Source organism: Acinonyx jubatus, chromosome B4 (assembly GCF_027475565.1).
Source record: "Acinonyx jubatus isolate Ajub_Pintada_27869175 chromosome B4, VMU_Ajub_asm_v1.0, whole genome shotgun sequence".
NCBI classification, from domain to species: domain Eukaryota; kingdom Metazoa; phylum Chordata; class Mammalia; order Carnivora; family Felidae; genus Acinonyx; species Acinonyx jubatus.
This window is the reverse complement of record NC_069387.1, coordinates 86,312,668-86,332,663: the sequence shown is the minus strand read 5'-3', so window position 1 is coordinate 86,332,663 and position 19,996 is coordinate 86,312,668. Positions and strand designations below refer to the sequence as shown.

The following is a 19,996-nucleotide window of genomic DNA, read 5'->3' as shown; positions in this document are numbered from 1 at the left end:
TGAGCAGGGGATGGGCAGAGAGAGAGGGAGACACAGAATCTGAAGCAGGCTCCAGGCTCTTCTGAGCTGTCAGCACAGAGCCGCATGTGGGGGTCGGACTCCCAGCAGTGAGACGAACTGAGCTCAAATCGGACGCTCAACCAACTGAGCCACCCAGGCACCTCTAAATGTTTATATATTTTAATTATTTTCCTTTTATTGCCAGCTGCATCATTGTCCAGTTTTCTACTTATCTTAGAAAATTTCTCACTGATCTTTACAGCTTTGATATATTAAGAATATTTATCCTCTGCTATTTGTAGCAAGTATTTTTGCCATTTATTTGCCTTTCATTTTTTATATGCCTAACAATTTAAGTCAATTTAATATAAAGTTTTACAAAGAAATTCTCAATCGTGATCCAATTTTCCAAACAACATTTCCTGGATAATCTGCCCATTCCCCATTAGTCTACAATGTTTTCTGATCACATTAAATTCTTTTATGTATAAAGGGCTGTTTCTGGACTGTCTTTTCTATTTCATTGATTTGTAGATGTTATTCTTGGGTCACTACTATGCTGCTTGGAACTTTATATCTTTATAACAGGTTGTCATTATTTAGTAGGGTTAATCCTTTCTCATTTTCCTTTCCAAAATTACTTTGGGTATTCTTACACATTTATAATCTAGATGTACATTAAAATCTTTTTGTCAAGCCCTCTCCCCACCTTAAATATGAATTCTAAGGTCAAATGAATTTAACCTGTAAATTCATTTAATGATGTTATTTTAAATATTATTTCACAAATAGCCTTATTCTTTTCAAATTAATTCTTTGGGAAACCAGATGCCCTTTATGAACTGGCCAAACAATGCAAATATTTAACTACATAAATACAGTCAACCTAAAAAATAAACGACAATGTAATGTATATATTCAAAAAAATAAAACAAGGATAAAATTGTCTAGATTAAAGGTTTTCCCCTAATTTGACTGAGCCACAAACAATAAAAGGTTTCTTTTTATCCTTTTCTAGAAAACAGAAACCAAGCCAGTTTTCAAGGTAATACACTCATGTCAGATGTTATAGTGCAGTCCAAGTGATTTTTAACCTTTTTTCTTATGGCCATACAACACACACTTTCACGCAACTCTTACAAATTCCAAGATTGTGAATATTATTCATGATGGGGCAAAGGAATTGTTTCTCTAAGCTTTTTAAAGAAAAAGTGATTGCCTGTTGATGAACGTGAAAATCTGTGTATGCTTTCCAGGTGAGAATCACTGATACACACTTTTAAAAAATACTACATATTGTAGGTCAGTGACATCTGAAATTTACACTCTTCCTAAAAAATCGAGTTCTAACAGACTTCTATATAAATTTCAATAATTAGCGTTTAAAATGTAAAATTCTGAAAGTACTTTATTTCTTTTTGTGAATTACTATAGTGTATGTATTAAAGAAGTTTATAACTGTGCTTTCTTTCTTGTAAAGTTACTCCTAGAAGAAGTAATCCGTAATTTAAAAAAAAAATCAATTTTAATGCATTAAGACTTTATCCTAAATTTTAGATACAAGAGATTTTTTGCAACCACAATAGGGCGATCGATTAAACAAAGAGTTTTTAAGATTCAGTGCTTACTTTCTGTTGTTGATGTTGTTATAATTATTTGACAGAGATGAAGGAGAGATCTTTGGTAAAGCTGAAAAATTGGATGCACCTGGGGACCTTTAAAAATATGAAAATGTTAAATTAGATAAAAAATGCTGAATTTTGAAATTAATTATGAAATAAAGAAAAGACAGATGACAATGTATGTAGTAAATGAATGCTGGAAAACAGATTCATGAGCAAAATCACTGTATATCCTTTGTTTTTCTATTTCCTATGTACTCTTTCATATAAAAAATAATGGTACAAAAGGGAACTATTTTCAAAAAAAATTTACCAAATTAAATATACAACTTGATATTTATTATTCCTATATATCTACTGACTCAGTACACCCATTTCTGAGTTCAAGTAACCATTTTTAATATTTTACAATCAATAATTTCATTAAATGAGTAGAACTAAAATATCAGTTTTTTAAAGGAAGCACATAAAAGCAATCCAATTTGGGTCCCAGTGGGTACCATGGCATTCTAATTATACACAACAATGATACAGATATCTGAGAATTTAACAATTCTTTAACATCTAAGGCAATAGGGACAGAATAGCATAAAATAATTCAAAACTAAATCCCAAGAAGTAATTTTTGGCCAAAGTTATCTCTGCAAAAACTGAAAGGACATACATCTGACTATATATTACACACCTCATTAATTCAGAATCTTTTTGGAAAAATCTCAATTACTAATGGCTTTTAATCAACCAATATGCTTTAAAGGCATAACTTATAATTACAAATCCATTACATAGGAATGATTACTTTCTTAAAGATTTAATTTCCCTTGTAATTTTGTTAATAATTTTATTTTATGAGGTAACATCTAGTCTATGAGCTGTAAAAAGCTAACTTTCAGTTCAGCATCTCAGTCATCATAAATTCTAAATTAGTGAGGTCCAAAGTGAGTAGTTTTAAAAAATTATTTTATTTCCTTAGGTGCTAATGAACAATGAAATGGTCAATGGGCAGGAAAGTATATCTACAGAATCTGTTTGAAGTCTATAAATTTTAGGTGATTTGGATTTCACCTAATCTATATACTTGCAACATATTTTGGAGAATAAATTTTGGGCAAAAAAATGTCTTACACACAAAAATTTTATTTATCTTTTGAGGTTTTGTATATTATGAAATCTTGGTAAAGATTTTTTTCTTATTTTAAAGGTGCTTCTTTTTGTTGATACAGGTTGTATATAGGTAGATTACATTAAGTGAGACTTCTATTTAGAAGCCTTTCTGACAAAAGATCTTACAAGATATTATTTTACCGTGCTTAAGTTAAAAACATAAAAGACAATCAGCCAAGTTTTAACATAAAAGAGAGAACACATCTAAAATGTTATTTAATATTTTAAGGTACTATTTTTTAAATATTAATAGAAATATAGAAGTATCCTGGCATTTTTGCTTTCATGTTAAGAATGCTAAATTAGCGAAGTAAAAAAACCCCCGAGTTTATTAGAGATTGAGTTATAATGAATTAAAGGAAGTTAATTTTTCAAAATGTGATCCATTTACTGCATTTTAGTTTAATTCACTTCAATTTTTCAGAAACACAGAAATAAACTGAAATGTTCTCTTAAATTTTACTTGCAATAAAATTTTTGAAAATAAAGATTCATTACTGTATCCAATAAAGTGGCTGAGGCACATATATTTTTTTCCTTTTTCTGCCCATCTCTCCCCTTTTTTATTATTCATTAGCAACTCTATCCAAGGATAATATTAGAAGTTTCTATGAAATTCACTGAAACACTCAAAACATTTATTAAGTGACTACTATAAGCCTTGCTCTTGGAAAATACTAGGAATACAAGGAGAGACAGTTCTTGACCTCAAATAGCTCACAATCTAATGGGAGAAAAAGACACATAAGCAAAGTAACTATAACATAGTGCAAGTCAAAATTATAACAAATTTCAAAATTATAACAAATATAAAATTTTGTGGGTAGTAAAATGAAGTGATTCAAAATGATGTGCAGAGTTGGAGGGAAAGGTAGAAACTGGACGTGAGAGTCCTCCAGTAGAAAGAACAGCACATGCAAATGTATGGGACTGTAGAAACCATGATGTGCTTAGGGAAGTATCAATAAATTCAGTTTGGCTTAAAGAACAGGAAGCAGGTAGTGACAGGAACAGAAGTTAATAAGGTAGGCATGATAATAAAAGACTTTTATATTCTATGAAGGAATTTATTTTATTTCATTATGCTGGGCACGTTAAAAGTTTGGAAGAATGTGTATCTACACAATCAGATTTGTATTTTAGATAGCTAATTCATGAGAAAAAGAAAGAAGACTAAGAGATCATTTAGGAAACCAGAGGTGATTAATAAAATTAATAAAGGATGGGGCTAAGACTATTGAATGGGCAAGGGCAACATGTCTTGGATGTTTAGGAAGTGGTTCTCAATGGACCCTTAGAGGGTCGCACAATTCTTTCAGACTGTACATCTATGAAGTCAAAACTATTTTCATAATAACTTCAAGGTGCTATTTAAGTGTTATTTGACCTTTTTCACGGGTGGATATTTGCAATGATAGCACAAAAACAATGGTGGTGAAACTGCTGACACCTTAGCATGAGTTAAGGCAGCAGCACCAAATTATAGTCATTGTATTCTTCACTGCCCCTTGCAGTAGAAAATGGTCATTTTCACTTAAGAATATCCATGTTGAAAAAATAGAAAATACTGATTTTATTAAATCTTGACCCTTAAATACACTTCTTTTTACTATTATGCGACCAACTGGAAAGTTTGCAGAAAGCACAAAGGTTCTATACTGAAGTAACATGGTTGTCATGAAGAAAAAGACTTGCATAATTATTTGAATTTCAAGCAGAACTAGCAACCCTTTTCACAGCAACATTCTTTCACATAAAAGGCTATATGGTAGAACATCTTCTCAAAAATAAATGAAGGGAGCCTATCACTTCAAGGAAAACAAAGTATTTGTTGCCAGTGATAACATTCAAGTGATCATATAAAAAACAGAATTTTATAAAACTTGACTTTGCCACCATGAGGCTTGACAGCTTCCCACTACTTGTAAGATTGGTAATGTTTTAACAAATGTGATTTAAAAATATTGTAGAATGAAATATGTCATTAATTTGGACTGTCTGCATAACTCAATTAGTATTTTCCAACTACATCAAGTTACACATGATAGATATTTCTTAAGTTTATGTATTTATTTAGAGAGAGAGGAGAGAGGAGAGAGAGAGAGAGATCATAAGCAGGGGAGGGATGGGGGGAAAGGGGGACAGAGAGAGAGAGAGAGAGAGAGACAGAGAGAGAGAAAATCCTAAACAGGCTCCACAATGTCAGCACAGAGTCAAATGTAGGGCTTGATCTCATGAATTGTGACATCATCACCTGAGCCTCAGATGCTTGACTGAGCCACCCAGGCGCCCCTACACATGATAGATTTTTAAAATAACAATATAAAAAGTTCATTGATAAGATTTCAGTTTCAGATTCCACACTGCGATTAAACTTTGATCATTAAACTACCACTGGTTGAGTTCAGATGTGGTAGCAATTATTTGAAATATTTCTCTCTGTTCTACCTATCCGTGTGAGGCTCAGTATTCTCTATGTACTTCAACCCAAACAATGTATCACAATAAACTGAATGCAGAAGCACATAGAATTTAGTTGTCCTCTATTCAGTCAGATATTAAATAAATTTGCAAAAATGTAAAACAATTCCACTCTTCTCAGTATAATTTTTTTGTTTTGAAAGTTATTTTTCATAAAAATATTACTTATATAAAGATACACTAGTTTAGTATTATTATTTTTAAATAAACATTTAAAAATTTATTTTTTATTTCTAACCCATATAAAAGAAGTTCTTTGGGTCCTTAATAATTTTTAAGAATGTAAAGGGGTATTAAGATCAAAATATCTGATTTAGGAGGTAGAATGTGCAAGACTGCTAACTAATTAGATGAAAAGATTGAAGGTGAAGGAGGAATTCAAGATGGCTCTGAGATGGTACCTGAAGTAGGGAATACAGGACATGGATATAGATTAGGTTGAGGGAATGGGAGAAGGTGGGGTAAAAAAGATTGTAGGTGAATCTTATATGGTGAAACCTATACCACATTTAGAAAAAGTCTGGAATTCAGAAGAGAGTTCTAGGCTAGAAATACAGAATGGGATGTTTGTGTGGGTTTGAGCTGAGGGACAGAATTAGCGTAGTCTATCCACTGATTTTGAGAATCTATTATAGTATGAAAGGAGGGGGTCATCTGATGGAAATTTGTGAAGTATCAATGCACTGAAGTTGTGAGCAGAGCTGCTGCATATAGACAAGCTGTACATTGCACAATTCCAAGGAGGTCCTTTCACAGAGAGATTACAATGTGGAAAATGCCCAAAAACTGTGCAGTACACAACCCACACAAGCAAACATGGCAGTTATGGAAAGGAAGAGCACCAGCCAGCCAGAGAATTGGTTAGAGAAAGTGAAAACAGTCTTGAATCATAGACTCAAATTAAGAGAATTTCTTTAGGAGATAGTTAACAAAAAGAAGTATTACAGAAAGATCAAATAAGATGAAACAAAATGAGAAAAAGTCAAATGAGAACTTTGTTACACTCTTAAATGAGTGGCAAGGAATAATTAAGTACTACCTTTAAAAAAGTTTTTTTTAGGGGTGCCTGGGTGGCTCAGTCGGTTAAGCGTCCGACTTCGGCTCAGGTCACGAGCTCACGGTCTGTGAGTTTGAGCCCCGCGTCGCGCTCTGTGCTGACAGCTCGGAGCCTGGAGCCTGCTTCGGATTCTGTGTCTCCCTCTCTCTCTGACCCTCCCCCATTCATGCTCTGTCTCTGTCTGTCTCAAAAATAAATAAACGTTAAAAAAAAAAATTAAAAAAAAAATTTTTTTAATGTTTATTTTGAGAGGAAAGACAGAGAGACAGCATGAGCAGGGGAGGGGCAGAGAGAAAGAGGAAGACACAGAATCAGAAGCAGGCTCCAGGCTCTGAGCTGTCAGCACAGAGCCCGACGTGGGGCTCAAACTCACAGACCATGAGATTGTGACTGGAGCTGAAGTTGGATGCTTAACTGACTGAACCACCCAGGCACCCTGTAAGTACTAGTTTTTTAAAGTTGACCAACAAAGGAAAAAAAAAATAATGAATGGTATTTGGAGTAAGTTTACGGTTTTTGTTTTTATTTTTATTTTTAAAGAAAGGATAGATTTATATTTATAGGCTGGGGGGAAGATGACACTGGAAAAGAAAGAAAAGAATGAATTACTGTTACTTCTTACTATACATGTCTGCAGAGGCAAGGGAAATAAAAGCAAAAATGAACTATTGGGACTTCATCAAGAAAAAAACTTCTGCACAGCGGAGGAAACAATCAACGAAACTAAAAAGTAACTGACAGAATGGAAGATATTTGCAAATGACGCATAAGATAAAGGGTTAATATATAAAATCCATAAAGAACTTATCAAACTCAACACCACCAAAACAAATACTCCAGTTCAGAAATGGGCAAAAGACATGAACAGACACTTTCCCAAAGAAGACATCCAGATGGCTAACAGACACATGAAAAGATGCTCAACATCACTCATCATCAGGGAAATACAAATCAAAACCACAATGAGATACCACCTCATACCTGTCAAAATAGCTAAAATGAACAACTCAAGAAACAACAGATGTTGGTGAGGATTCAGAGAAAGGGGAACCCTTTTGCACTGTTGATGGACTGCAACTGGTGCAGCCACTTTGGAAAACAGTATGGAGAGTCCTCAAAAAATTAAAAAAAGAGAGCGCCTGGGTGGCTCAGTCAGTTAAGCATCCCACTTCGGCTCAGGTCATGATCTCACGGTTTGTGGGTTCGAGCTCTGCATCGGACTCTGTACTGACAGCTCAGAGCCTGGAGCCTACTTCGCATTCTGTGTCTCCCTCTCTCTCTTCCCCACCCCTACTCTCACTTCGTCTCACTCTATCTCTCAAAAATAAATAAACGTAAAAAAAAAATAAAAAAATTAAAAAGAGAGCTACCCTACAACCCAGCAATTGCACTACTAGGTATTTATCCAAAGGTTACAAAAATGCTGATTCGAAAGGGCACATGTGCCCTAATGTTTACAGCAGCACTCTCAACCACAGCCAAATTATGGAAAGAGCCCAAATGTCCACCGACTGACAAATGGATAAAGAAGATGTGTGTGTGTGTGTGTGTGTGTGTGTGTGTGTGTGTGTGTGTGTGTGTAATGGAATATTACTTGGTGATCAAAAAGAATGAAATCGTTATTTGCAACAATGTGATGGCAATAGTCTATTATGCTAAGTGAAATAAGTCAGTGAGAGAAAGAAATATCATATGATTTCACTCATATGTGGATTTTAAGAAACAAAACAGACGAACTTATAAGGAAGGGAGTATAAGATAAAAACAGGGAGGTGAACCATAAGAGACTCTTAAATACAGAGAACTGAGGTTTGCTAGAGGGGTGTTTGTGGGGGGATGGGCTAAATAGGTGATGGGCATTAAGAAAGGCACTTGTTGGGGATGAGCACGTCTACTCCTAAAACCAATACTACACTGTATGTTAACTTGAATTAAAAAAATTTTTTTTAATGTTTGTTTATTTTTGAGAGAGGGAGTATGAGTAGGGGAGGGGCAGAGAAAAAGGGAGACACAGAATCTGAAGTAGGCTCTAGGCTCTTAGCTATCAGCACAGAACCTGATGTGAATCTCGAACTCCCCAACTGTGAGATCGTGACCTGAGCTGAAGTTGGATGCTTAACTGACTGAGCCACCTAGGAACCCCTAACTAGATTGAATTTAAACAAATAAATTAAAAAAATAAGAATGAATTACTGTTAACTGAGTGTCTACTATATGTGTGGTAGTATGGTAGACATTTATACATATGTAGAAGGGAGGAGATAGTGAAAGAAAAAGCAAGGTCTAGGAAGCATTGGGATATGCTCTATTTGGGATAAATAGCATTGGTAGAGAGATTGCTCTTAAAAAGCATAATGATCAGAAGAAAGAGAAGGATAGATGTGGTCCACAGGTAAAGCTAAAGTATATCAAGACTTTTAAAATGCCATTATAGACATTACTGATAAATGTTAACAGATCGCTTATTTATTCTGATTCCAGCTTCTGACATAAATTATACATAGCCCAATCTAGCTAACATTTGTGGAGTTAATTTAGGGGTTGACTAGCCAGTCTGTGGATTATAACCAGAGCTCTTGAGATCTATTTGTTTGAAGTAATTTAGAAATTACACCATTCCTCAGCAACCCTGCTCTAGTGGATTTTTAAGGAGAACAGAGAGAGAAAAAAAGCGCTTAGAATATCACTCATAGATTACATACTAAGCCAGTAACCTAGTGTTAAACTAACTGTGGCTAATTTGGGCTAGGTATAATATAAAATAGGGATCCAAGTCTTAAACAAGACAGAAAACAGTAAAACATCAATTTAACTGAAATTATTTCACAAAGACAGAAATTCAAACTTCATGCCTGACAAACATAGTATCTGAACTGCCCTACTTCAAACTGGAGTTTCAACTAAAAGCATGCAATTCAAGGCTAAGTTGAACTTCTTCCTTCAACAGAAAACTACAACTCGATAAATTACCTGAATATTCTTGATAAACTAACTTAATAATTAAATTACATGAAAACCATGTAATTTAAAAAACCATTTTGAGCAACCAAAATATGGAGATGTTAAGTTTGAACGCTGACATGGCAAAACAATGAAAGATTTTATAGTTATTTTCAAATCTGACATAAAAGAACCCCATGTTGTAAAATCTAACATTGTAAAACAAAAATTATCTTATTAAGAAAAACAAGACCAATTTTAAACTTTCCCCATTTAATTTCTTTTTTAGTGTTTATTTATTTTTGAGGGATAGAGCATCAGCAGGGGAGGGGCAGAGAGAGAGGCAGACACAGAATCCGAAGCAGGCTCCAGGCTCCAAGCTGTCAGCAGAGAGCTCGACGTGGGGCTCAAACTCATGATTCATGAGATCATGACCTGAGCTGAAGTCGGCTGCTTAACCCAACTGAGCCACCCAGGCACCCCTCCCCATTTCTAAAGATAAGTTCTTGGAGAAAAAGAAAAGTTTAAATCTCTCTAAAAATTAAACACTTTTACTGTTGCAAGATACAGATTAATTCAGTTCAACAAGCATTTGCTGTGTGCCTCTCCTATGACAGGCAGGGTATTAGATATTTAAAGATAAATGGAAGAAAGTTTAAGGGAATTTATGTATAAATTGGTTCTCATAACTTTATTTTTGTTCCTTATTTTGACTACCAATGGTACTTACAACATAAAACATTCCACTTAAAAATAAAATTACAGTTACTTTCCTTTAGTCATTATGAATCCCAGTACCAAAACTGCAACCCATTTTTTCAACTTATTATAGAAACTTCCAAATATATGCAAGTCCTCATGTGCCCAGTATCAGATCTCAGCTTCAAAAATTAATATTCTGCCATTTTTATCTGTATCCTCTCAGCCTCCTTTCCCCATGTTTTTGCTGGACTATTTTAAAGCAAATTCCAGACATTTATAATTTCACCTGTATATATATAATGGAATATTACTCAGCAATAAAGAAGAACAAAAGCATGCCATTTCTAACAACATGAATGGAGCTAGAGTGTTTTATGCGAAAAAAAGAAAGTCACAGAAAGACAAATACTATATGATTTCACTCATGTGTGGAATTTAAGAAACAAAACAGATGAACATAAGGAGAAAAAAAGAGAGGCAAACCATAAAACAAACTCTTAACTACACAGAACTATAGAGAACAAACCGAGGGTTGCTGGAGAGGTGGGGAGTGATGGATATCAAGGAGGGCACTTGTTGAGATGAACACTGGGTGTTCTATGTAAGTGATCAATCTCTAAATTCTACTCCTGAAGCTAATATTACACTATATGATAACTAACTGTAATTTAAATACAAACTTAAAACAAACAAAAATTTATAGTATAGATCCCTAACCCACAAGAGATACGATACCAGTGCCAGTCCCAATTTAACAGTCAGTTCATGTTCACTTTTTTCTCCCCAGTTGGTTAGTTTGAATCGGGACCCAAATCAAGTCCATATATTTGCAGATCAATTTTGATAACTTCAAAAGCCCTTACTTGCTCCCGCCAGCTAACTTCTCCTCTGGCTTCACCTTACTGTGACGAAGTTTAGTTTACATTTGAGTGATTTCTGTATCCATTCAAATAGTTAACATTGACTTATACATGTTACCATAAATTGCTCAAATCTTTTTTGGAACAAACCAGGGGACAAAAAAGAATATATCCAATAATTATTTGTGAGTACCTGTGAATATTAAGCATCTATACGACAACTGTAAACTTATTCTTTATGCATGAAATATACTAAATTTTGTAACTTCAATTAATGGCTTTTAAATAACCGCACACTAGGGGGCGCCCAGGTAGCTCAGTTGGGTGAACGATGGACTCTTAAATTTCTGTTCAGGTCATGATCTTGGGGTTCCTGAGTTCGAGCCTCATGCCAAGCTCTGCCCTGGCAGCATGGAGGGGATTCTCTCCCTCTATCTACCCCTCCCTTACTCATGCTGTCTCTCTCTCAAAATAAATAAATAAAACTTTTAAAAATTTAAATAAATAAATAAATATCTGGACACTAGTTAACATAAACTTGACTGTGACCATGCTGTTTGGCAAAACTTGGGAGACATGGTATTGGTACTAGATTATATATTATTTTTCCAGAACAGGAAGCTGGTAAAATGTTCAGAGGAAGGAAATATTTATTTAGTCCATGTGCATTTTCAGCATGTCAAAGGAGTGTATATATATACACTCAAGGTCTTAATAGGTGTTTTATTAAAATGAGAAACCTCAAAGTACAGTTATGAGGAGTGTATTTATGTGTAGGCACAAGCATTTCCAAAAAGAATTTAGAATTTGGACATCTAAAATAACCAGAAAAAAGCTGCTTATTGATAACCAGCAGCACACAGGAACTTCATTCTAACATCATATGATGCCTATCTTTAGGTGACAAATACCTAAGAAAGATGTATATATTCAAATAACAAAAAGATTTATATATAGTTTCTCTTGGAACCCTGCCTTTCCAACCAATTTACCCTCTTAGTTATCTTTCTTCTGTCAGTACATTTCACGGTGAGTGATTTGATCTATACCAGCTGTTCCATTTTCTGACTATTCAATTCCTCTTTCCCTATCATCTATCTCTCATTCCCAACATACTGTTTCCACTTGTCAAATACACAGAATCTCTTTTGTTCCCCATCCCTCTCCCCAGTCTCTGCATCACTTAGCAATGCTGACCATTCGCTATCTTCTGAAAGTGTTTCCCCTTGTTCTCTTCGATATAATATGTTCCCAGTTTTCCTAAATGTTCAGGATTACTCTATTTGATCTTTTTGTTTTATATCGTTTCTTAGGGACATCCTTTAAAATTCAGTATTTAGTTCTTTACATTTTTTATTAGATAATTCATATATGCTTATATTTCTCACTTCCAGGAATAGAACTCTGCACCTGCAGTTATTACTCTCCAAGCTTTGGTTCCTGATCTTTAACTGCATACTAGGCAGTTTTGTTTGGCTGTTCCATTATCTCAACTTAGAGTCTTGGAAAAAGTCACTGTATGTCTCTTACTGAAGGAGAACAAAATAGGAACAAAATAAAATGATATAAAGCATGTAAGAAAACTTACAAAAATTCAAAACATCTTAAAAAATGACAACAAACTGCAGATTTTGGAATACTACCCTAGATTTATGGCTCAGAGCTTACATTTTAAATAGAAGACACATTATTAATTTAAAATATGTGAATATAAATGAATGGACAAGGAATTGAAAGCTGGCTTATGAGCCATTCTCTCAACTCCCACAAACTCAAATCATTCAACCCCCTACTTTGTGTTTGAACAAGGTTAAGATTGGTAACAAGTTTGTATACTTTCATAGAAACTTTGAGGGTGCATTTTCTGTGAATGCTAATAACTATAGCTTGTTTAGTACCCAAACAGAACTGTAATAACCAAATCTGTTTCAAATAAGCAGAACCTATCATGTACAAATACTTAAAAAGTCTCAGTACAATTTGTTAAAATGAAACCAATACTTTACGTGGTAGGAGTTTCCTAATATTTATTTTAATAATTTTCAATCAAATAGGTCTATGCACCATTTCTGAATCCATTTATACAGTTAATGTTCTATTATTAAGCAAATTGGGCTTAATCACTCTCTAAAAAGTTCTAAAGAATTATGCATTTTTTGAATGTATTTAAGCGAATACAGATTTGAAAACGATAGTGTACAAAAGCAAAAACAATACTGCAGAGTCACCTAGGTGTTTTTATTATTTATCTTGGGCAAAAAGTAGTATGCAATAGTTTTATTTATAAAATGCTCCCTCTCGCCAAGCAGAGCACTCAGGGACAGAGTGCTGTAAAAAAAAAAAAAAACTAATATGGCACCAGATTAAGTTTATACTTAGCGTTTTGGTCACCAATTTGGTATTTGTTAATTAGAACAACACAGATGGCCAAAAGACAATGTATGAGTGAGAACTAACTTAGTTTTCCATTTGAGTATTTTTGGCCTTTCATGCATTATCTAGTTGATTTTGGATTCTTTCTCTGGATGTTTTCTTAGCCCATGAAAACTGCCTTTCACAATCATCAATAACACAACTTTTATTCACCCGATACTTAATCAACATGCCTTTTATCAATATTTGTGAGCAATTACTGAAAATACCTGAATTAAATCAGTTTCTTGGGCTGCTCTCACAAGAATTTTATTTCAGTAAAACCGTAAAATTTGGATCTTTTCATTTCTATAATATTAATAATCTCAAAACCATTCTTTGAAATACCTATACCTAAATAAAACCATAGAGAAAAAATGTGCATAATTTTTGAATGAATTCAAAATTTAATAAAGTTGTACTTCAGAAGCTATAGCTAAGGAAAAAAGTATTATGTTTAAACAAACTGGAAAGTAAGGGATCATCTGTTGGTCAGGTTTCTCTTCTTTTTAGGAACTTCTATACTTTTACAATTTATCTACTGTAAAATAATTTTTTAGAAATACAAGATTTAACTAACTATATATCTCCACCTGAATAATTACACTATGTACCTGATGCCAACATCTTTAGAAAATAAATGGTCAAATTTAACAGAACAGAAAACTGTGGGTTAAAATCTCTCTAAGATATTATTAGAAAAGATTGTGTTTTTAGAGGTTGTAAGAAATCAGCAAATCTAGATGAGAAGTGCAAGTTCTGAAAAAACTAAGCACTTAGTTTTTAAAAAATAACATAAATATGAAGTTGAAAATTTCAAATCACATGCTGGTATCTAGCAGAAAAATCCAGATGGAAAACTCTTGAGTATTTTTTAGGTAGGTTTAGATTTCTAACACGGATTTTGGGTTATTTTAGGGTATATGCAGGACTACATATTTTAAACAAAATTATATTTTACCCTTAACATTTCTTAATATTTAGCATTTCTTCTCAATCAAGTAGCATAAAAATTTAGCTTCAGCTGAGGATATACAGGCTCAATTATGATAAAAATGGGCTCAGGACAATTTTAGGACATTCAGAGCACTTTAGTTCCTGTTTTCAGTGGTGTAGTAAAGTCAGACAATTAGATACTAACATGCTTTCTCTCAACAAACATATGCCTACTATAATGGTATTTTCTTGTTCATAAGCAGCACCTAAAATGAAGATTCCTGGGTCCACCATAAAGATTTATCTTCTGCTTATCTGGGGTGAAGACCTTGGAAGCTGCCACCTATGGTGTCCCACAGAGTAAATATTAAGAAACATTACCTACAGAATATCTCAAAGTGTGATCCTTAGACAAACAGCATTAGAATCACCTGTGAGCTAATTAGAAATGTTAAATTCAGGAGCTCCACCCAGCTCTACCAAATCAGAAATTCTGGGGATGGGAAACCATATTTTAACAAATTTAACAGATGATTCTTCCTTCTATCACCCTATTACAACTTTAATGTTTCCCCCTCGACTTTTGATGCTCTATGTAGGAACCGGTTATGTGGTAAGCAATATGAGCACCAGAAAAATCCAGGTTAGTGATGTTTATTAGAACTAGCATCTTCACACCATCTTGAGGACTAGGAGTTGTCTCCTGCCAGATATAATGGCAATAGAATGTTCTACACATTAATATGCTGAAATTTCTCTTGAGGGCCTAAGATTATAGGCTCTCTGCTGGAGCTGAATATGTTTAAGTTATATGTGCTTATAATGTGACTTCAATGAACACAAAGAATTCCACTTTTTAAAGCTGGCATTTGCCCAGAAAAAACAATGTGCATCCTTACTTTACTTATACATATAAAAGAAGTGGTAATTCCTTCATCTTTTTCTTCCTAATCTGTACTCCTATTTTCCTCTATACTAGGTGCTTTCTCTATGCTCTTAAATATTATAATTTTATGTAATATGTTCTGCTTTGTTTTAAATTTATGTAAATGGTACTTAATTAAAATCTCATTTTGTTTTTTCTTTTCTCTCAACTGTATATTTATTTTAAACCTTACCCAGTTTTAAAGATCTTGTCATTGTGTACTTCTACCTGCCGCTCTCGTATTCCACAGCATACCATCACTCGTTTTAGCTAGGCTGCCTCCAAATCCCCACTACCAGCAACAACGCAGCTACAAAGCTTGTATCTTCAGGGACCTGCATAAAAATTCCCCTGAGCGCTGGGTCAGAGGGATTAAACAATTCCTGATTTCGGTGACACCGACTGGTTTATAGAATGGCAGTTCTAGTGAACACTCCCACCACTGGTTCATAACGCTTCTCCTACAACACTTCAAAACTCTGTATTAGCTATCTTTTACATTTTTGTCATTTTGGTGGCTGTTGGGTTGTACCTCGTGCGTCAAGCTTTCTGATTACAAGTGAGTTTGTGTATCTCTTCATCTGTCTGTCAGCAATGGAGCTTCCCCTTCTTTAAACTACTCATATCTTTCAGTTATTTTTTAAAAGATTTTTGCTTTGTTTCTGTTAATTTATAAAAGTTCTTTGTACATTAAGGTATTATTCTCATGTAGGTTTTAGATATTAAAAAAACTGACACTTGACTTTTTACTTCATTTATGGTTCCTTTAACAGAAATACTTAATTTTGATGTAATCAAACCCACTAATTTTCACATTATGTTCTCTGATTCTTAAAATATAGATATTTCCTGAAATTTCTTCTTAGCTTTAAAGTTTTACATTTCATATTTGAGTATTCCTTCTGGAGTCGGTCTTTATAAATAATGTGTAAGCTGGTGATCCTGTTTTTCTCCAAACAGCTAGTTTTCCTAATAAAAGCTAAGCATCTACCTGCTTTAAGCAACCTGTTTCTCATTGACTAGTGATGCCACTCACCAAGTTCTCATATTTACATGAGCGTTTTTTTTGAGCTCATTAATTTATTCCACTGTATTTGCCTTTCTTTTGTTAGCATCTTTTTGTTAGCATTATGGCTTTGTAGTAATTCTCACTATGTAGTAGGCTCAGAGATTCCTTCCTCTTCTTTGTCAAAAGTGACTTAGCTAATCCTGGACCTTTACTGGGATATGTTAATTTTAGAATGAGTTTGTGAAGTTTCTCAAAAAACAAAACAAAACAAAACAAAACTCAGGATAGAATTTTTAACAGGAGTCAGTGACAGGATAGATTTCAAGAAACAGGCATCATCAGATTAAAACACATAGTACATGATAATCCTTTGTCTTCTAATAGGTTATTTACCATGAAGGTTTTATGCATTCCTAATTAGGTTAATTTTTGTTATACTATTTTCTGATTGGGTTACTTATGGAGTATATACTAATGATATTTGCAGGGGTCAGGAACCTATGGCTCACAAGCTAATTCCAGTTTGCCACATTTTTCTGTAAATAAAGTTTTACTGGAATACAGCCATAACCGTTTGTTGACATAATGTCTATGGCTGCTTTCAAGCTCTACTGGCAGAGTTATAGTTAAGTCAGAGACCATATGGCTCACAAGCTAAAATATCTAGTTCTTTATTAAAAAGATTGCTGACCTCTGGGTATAAAAAACACATTAATTTTGACAAATTAATCTTAAAGAATCTTGCTGAATTTTCTCAGTTCTAACAGTCTGCTGATGGGTTTTGGGTTTTACATAGATGACTGTATCATATGCAAATAGTGAATTTTTTCTTTCACTTTCAATCTTACTTGGTTTGTGTTCAAAATTTCTCAATATAATTTTTGCTACAGACTTTGGGTATACAGACTTTATTAAGTTAGGAGAATTTCCTTTTATTCTTAGTTTTCTGAGAGTCTTTTCATACACTGATGCTAATTTCAAAAAACACATTTTTTTTTTTTTTTGCATTCTAATGAACTATCATTGGGCAATTTAGGACATTCTGTTATATGGTATAAGGCATATTTTATAGTAAATGGATACTAGATCATAGGCTATAGTATATAATGGATACTATATAATATACAATAATAGACACTAATATATATATATTATGTATATATGTGTATATATATATATATATCTCATGTATATATACTATATATATACGTGCAATGTTTTCATGCTTTAACATTTGGGTTCTGTATTAAAATACTGGGTAATTCAGTGAAGAATGGAACTCTTAACTAAGCACATTTCTAGTATAGTACTTTCATTCACCAACACTTTTTATGTCTATGTTGTTAGATATTATATACGAGAAATTGTGTTTTCTCTTATAGAAGGACTGCAGCTGTTTAATAAAAATGGTATCGTGTGCTAGCAAATAGGGAAGAAAAGAAAATATATAGTTTTATCTTTCAAGTGAAAATCAATAATTTTAAGTAGAACAGATCTCTAAATCCTTAGAACTCATGGTATTTCTTAAGGCACAAGCAACTTTGAAATTTCAAAAATTATTTAAAGCTGTTAACAAATACATAACAATCTAACAATAAGCTAGAAAAAAGAACATTTATCTTGATCTAAAGACTAAAAGTAAATATTCGCAAAGAAAACATTTCTAACTTCTAAGCTTCATCAATCAAGAAATTTACAATTATCTACCATGTGCTTTCAATATCTTCTTATTCTAAGTTCTACCCTTATATTACACCCTACTAAGTGGGAGTAATAATAAAATCTAATTAATATACTTAAGTGGTCTCATAAAAAAGTTAAATAAAAAAACTTCACAAGATAAAAAGGACAGAGAGCCACTCATTAAAGATGCATTTTAGTTTTAAAGATAAAAATTAAGTACCAGATCATTTTTCTCTTTTATTTGCGAGGTTAACGTTTAATAAATTACTTTTAATTTATTTAAGAATCATTATTTTAAGTATTTCAAACTATAAGTTTATAATCCCTTATGAAAATTCTGAAATTTCAAAAGCTCTGAAAATGTTTAAAATATTTCACAATTCACTTGAGGGAAACCTAACCTAAACTGATATTAAACTATTTATAGTCCTTTATCCTACTTAGTGTGAATATTTGCTAAGATTAATGTATTTGGTTAAGAGAGTCCCCTTGGATTCTACAGATATACTAAAATAATAGGCACCATATTATTTCTCAAAGGTTTGAAAAGTCTAAAATTGAAATACAACTGGCACTAAGTGTTTTCGATAATGTAGTATAAAACTGATCATTCTAAAACCTTTACAAATATTTTCTCCCAATCGGTTTGTTGTGTTTTCACTCTGTTTATTGTTTCCCTTACTGTGCATAAACTTTTTAGTTTGATGTAGTCCCATTTCTCTATTGTGTTTGTTGCTTATGCTTTGGTGTCATATTCAAGAAATCACTGCCTGGACAGATGTCATGACGCTTTCTCCCTAAGGTATCTTCTAGGAGTTTTATAGATTCACATCTTATTTTTAAATCTTTAAGCCACATATTTGATAAGGGGATAATATCCAAGATATACAAGGAATTCCTACAATTCCATGGCAAAAAAACAAATAACCAGATTAAAAAGTGGGCCTAGGACTTGCATAAACATTTCTCAAAAAGAAGGCATACAAATAGTCAATAAGTACAGATGTGCAACATCAGTAATTGTTGGGGAAATGCAAATCAAAACCACAATGAGATATTACCTCATACCTATTAGGATGGTTACTATCAAAAGAACAAATGATAACAAGTGCTCACAGGATGTACAGAAATTGAAACACTAGTATAGTGTTGGTAGAAACGTATAATGATACAGCTGCAATGGAAAACAGTACAAAGGTTCCTCAAAAAATTAAAAATAGAAGTACAATCTGATCCAGAAATCTCACTTCTGGGTATATATCCAAAAGAAACGAAATCATCTCAAAGAGATATCTCCATTCCCCTGTTCACTGCAGTACAATTCCTAAGATAGGAAAACAACCTGAATGTCTATAGATGGATGAATGGATAAAGAAAATGTGGCATATACTGCAATGAAATATTATCCAGACTTTTTTAAGGAAGTAAGACTGTGTTAAGTAAGGAAATCCTGCCATATATGATAACTTGGATGAACCTGGGGGACATTCTGTTAAGTAAAATAAGCCAATCCCAGAAAGACAAAAACTGCATGATTCCACTTACATGCGGTATCTAAACTTGGTCAAATACTCATAGAAACAGAGAGTACAAGGATGGTTGCCAGGGGCTGGGGGGAAGGGAGAAATGGGAAATTACTGTGCAATAGAAATAAAGTTTCAGTTATACAAGATTAAGAAATTCTAGAGATTTACTACACAACAATGTGCCTACAGTTAACAATACTGTACTGTGCACTTAAAAAATTTGTTAAGAGGGTAGATCTCAAATTAAGGGTTCTTACCATGTTCAAACAAATGTTAAAACGATTTCTAATTCTTTCATCCTTCCTTCATTGACCATCAAAAGCAATTCTTATACTCCTCTATCTCTACTTGTGCTTTTATATTCTAAAACATTTAAATAAATAAAAATATTAACTTTATGTCAGACTCATTTTGATAGTGTTCTTTAACATACTTTTAAAAGAAATCACAAAAAGCTTGAAAAATAGTAAACAAAATGTTTAATAGTGATTTGATGTATTAGACAATTTAACAATATTTATAACATATGTATATTGTACCTTATTCTAAAAGAGATCCGAATTGGAAGGCTTTTTAATTATAGCATATTAATTTAAATGCAAACTTAGAAAACATCTATAATGGGAATAAAATATTTAAATATAAAGTAGGAATATATACTTGCAATGTACAATTAGGT

At 33.1% G+C, this 19,996-nt stretch overlaps 1 protein-coding gene across 5 annotated transcripts in view; it reads right to left on the bottom strand.

The window, feature by feature from the left end:
- Positions 1–19,996, bottom strand: part of USP15 (ubiquitin specific peptidase 15) — a 117,582-nt gene that overhangs the window by 47,962 nt on the left and 49,624 nt on the right. For 4 of the 5 annotated variants that reach the window (XR_008300300.1, XM_027071360.2, XM_027071361.2 and 1 more), the window contains exon 7: positions 1,629–1,715. The exons of the other annotated variant lie outside the window; for it this stretch is intronic. Coding sequence is in view for 3 of the 4 variants with exons in the window: in XM_027071360.2 (XP_026927161.1) it covers positions 1,629–1,715 (87 nt within the window). In the remaining variant the exon portion in view is untranslated. The remainder of the gene's footprint in view (positions 1–1,628; positions 1,716–19,996) is intronic. 5 annotated transcript variants of the gene reach the window in all.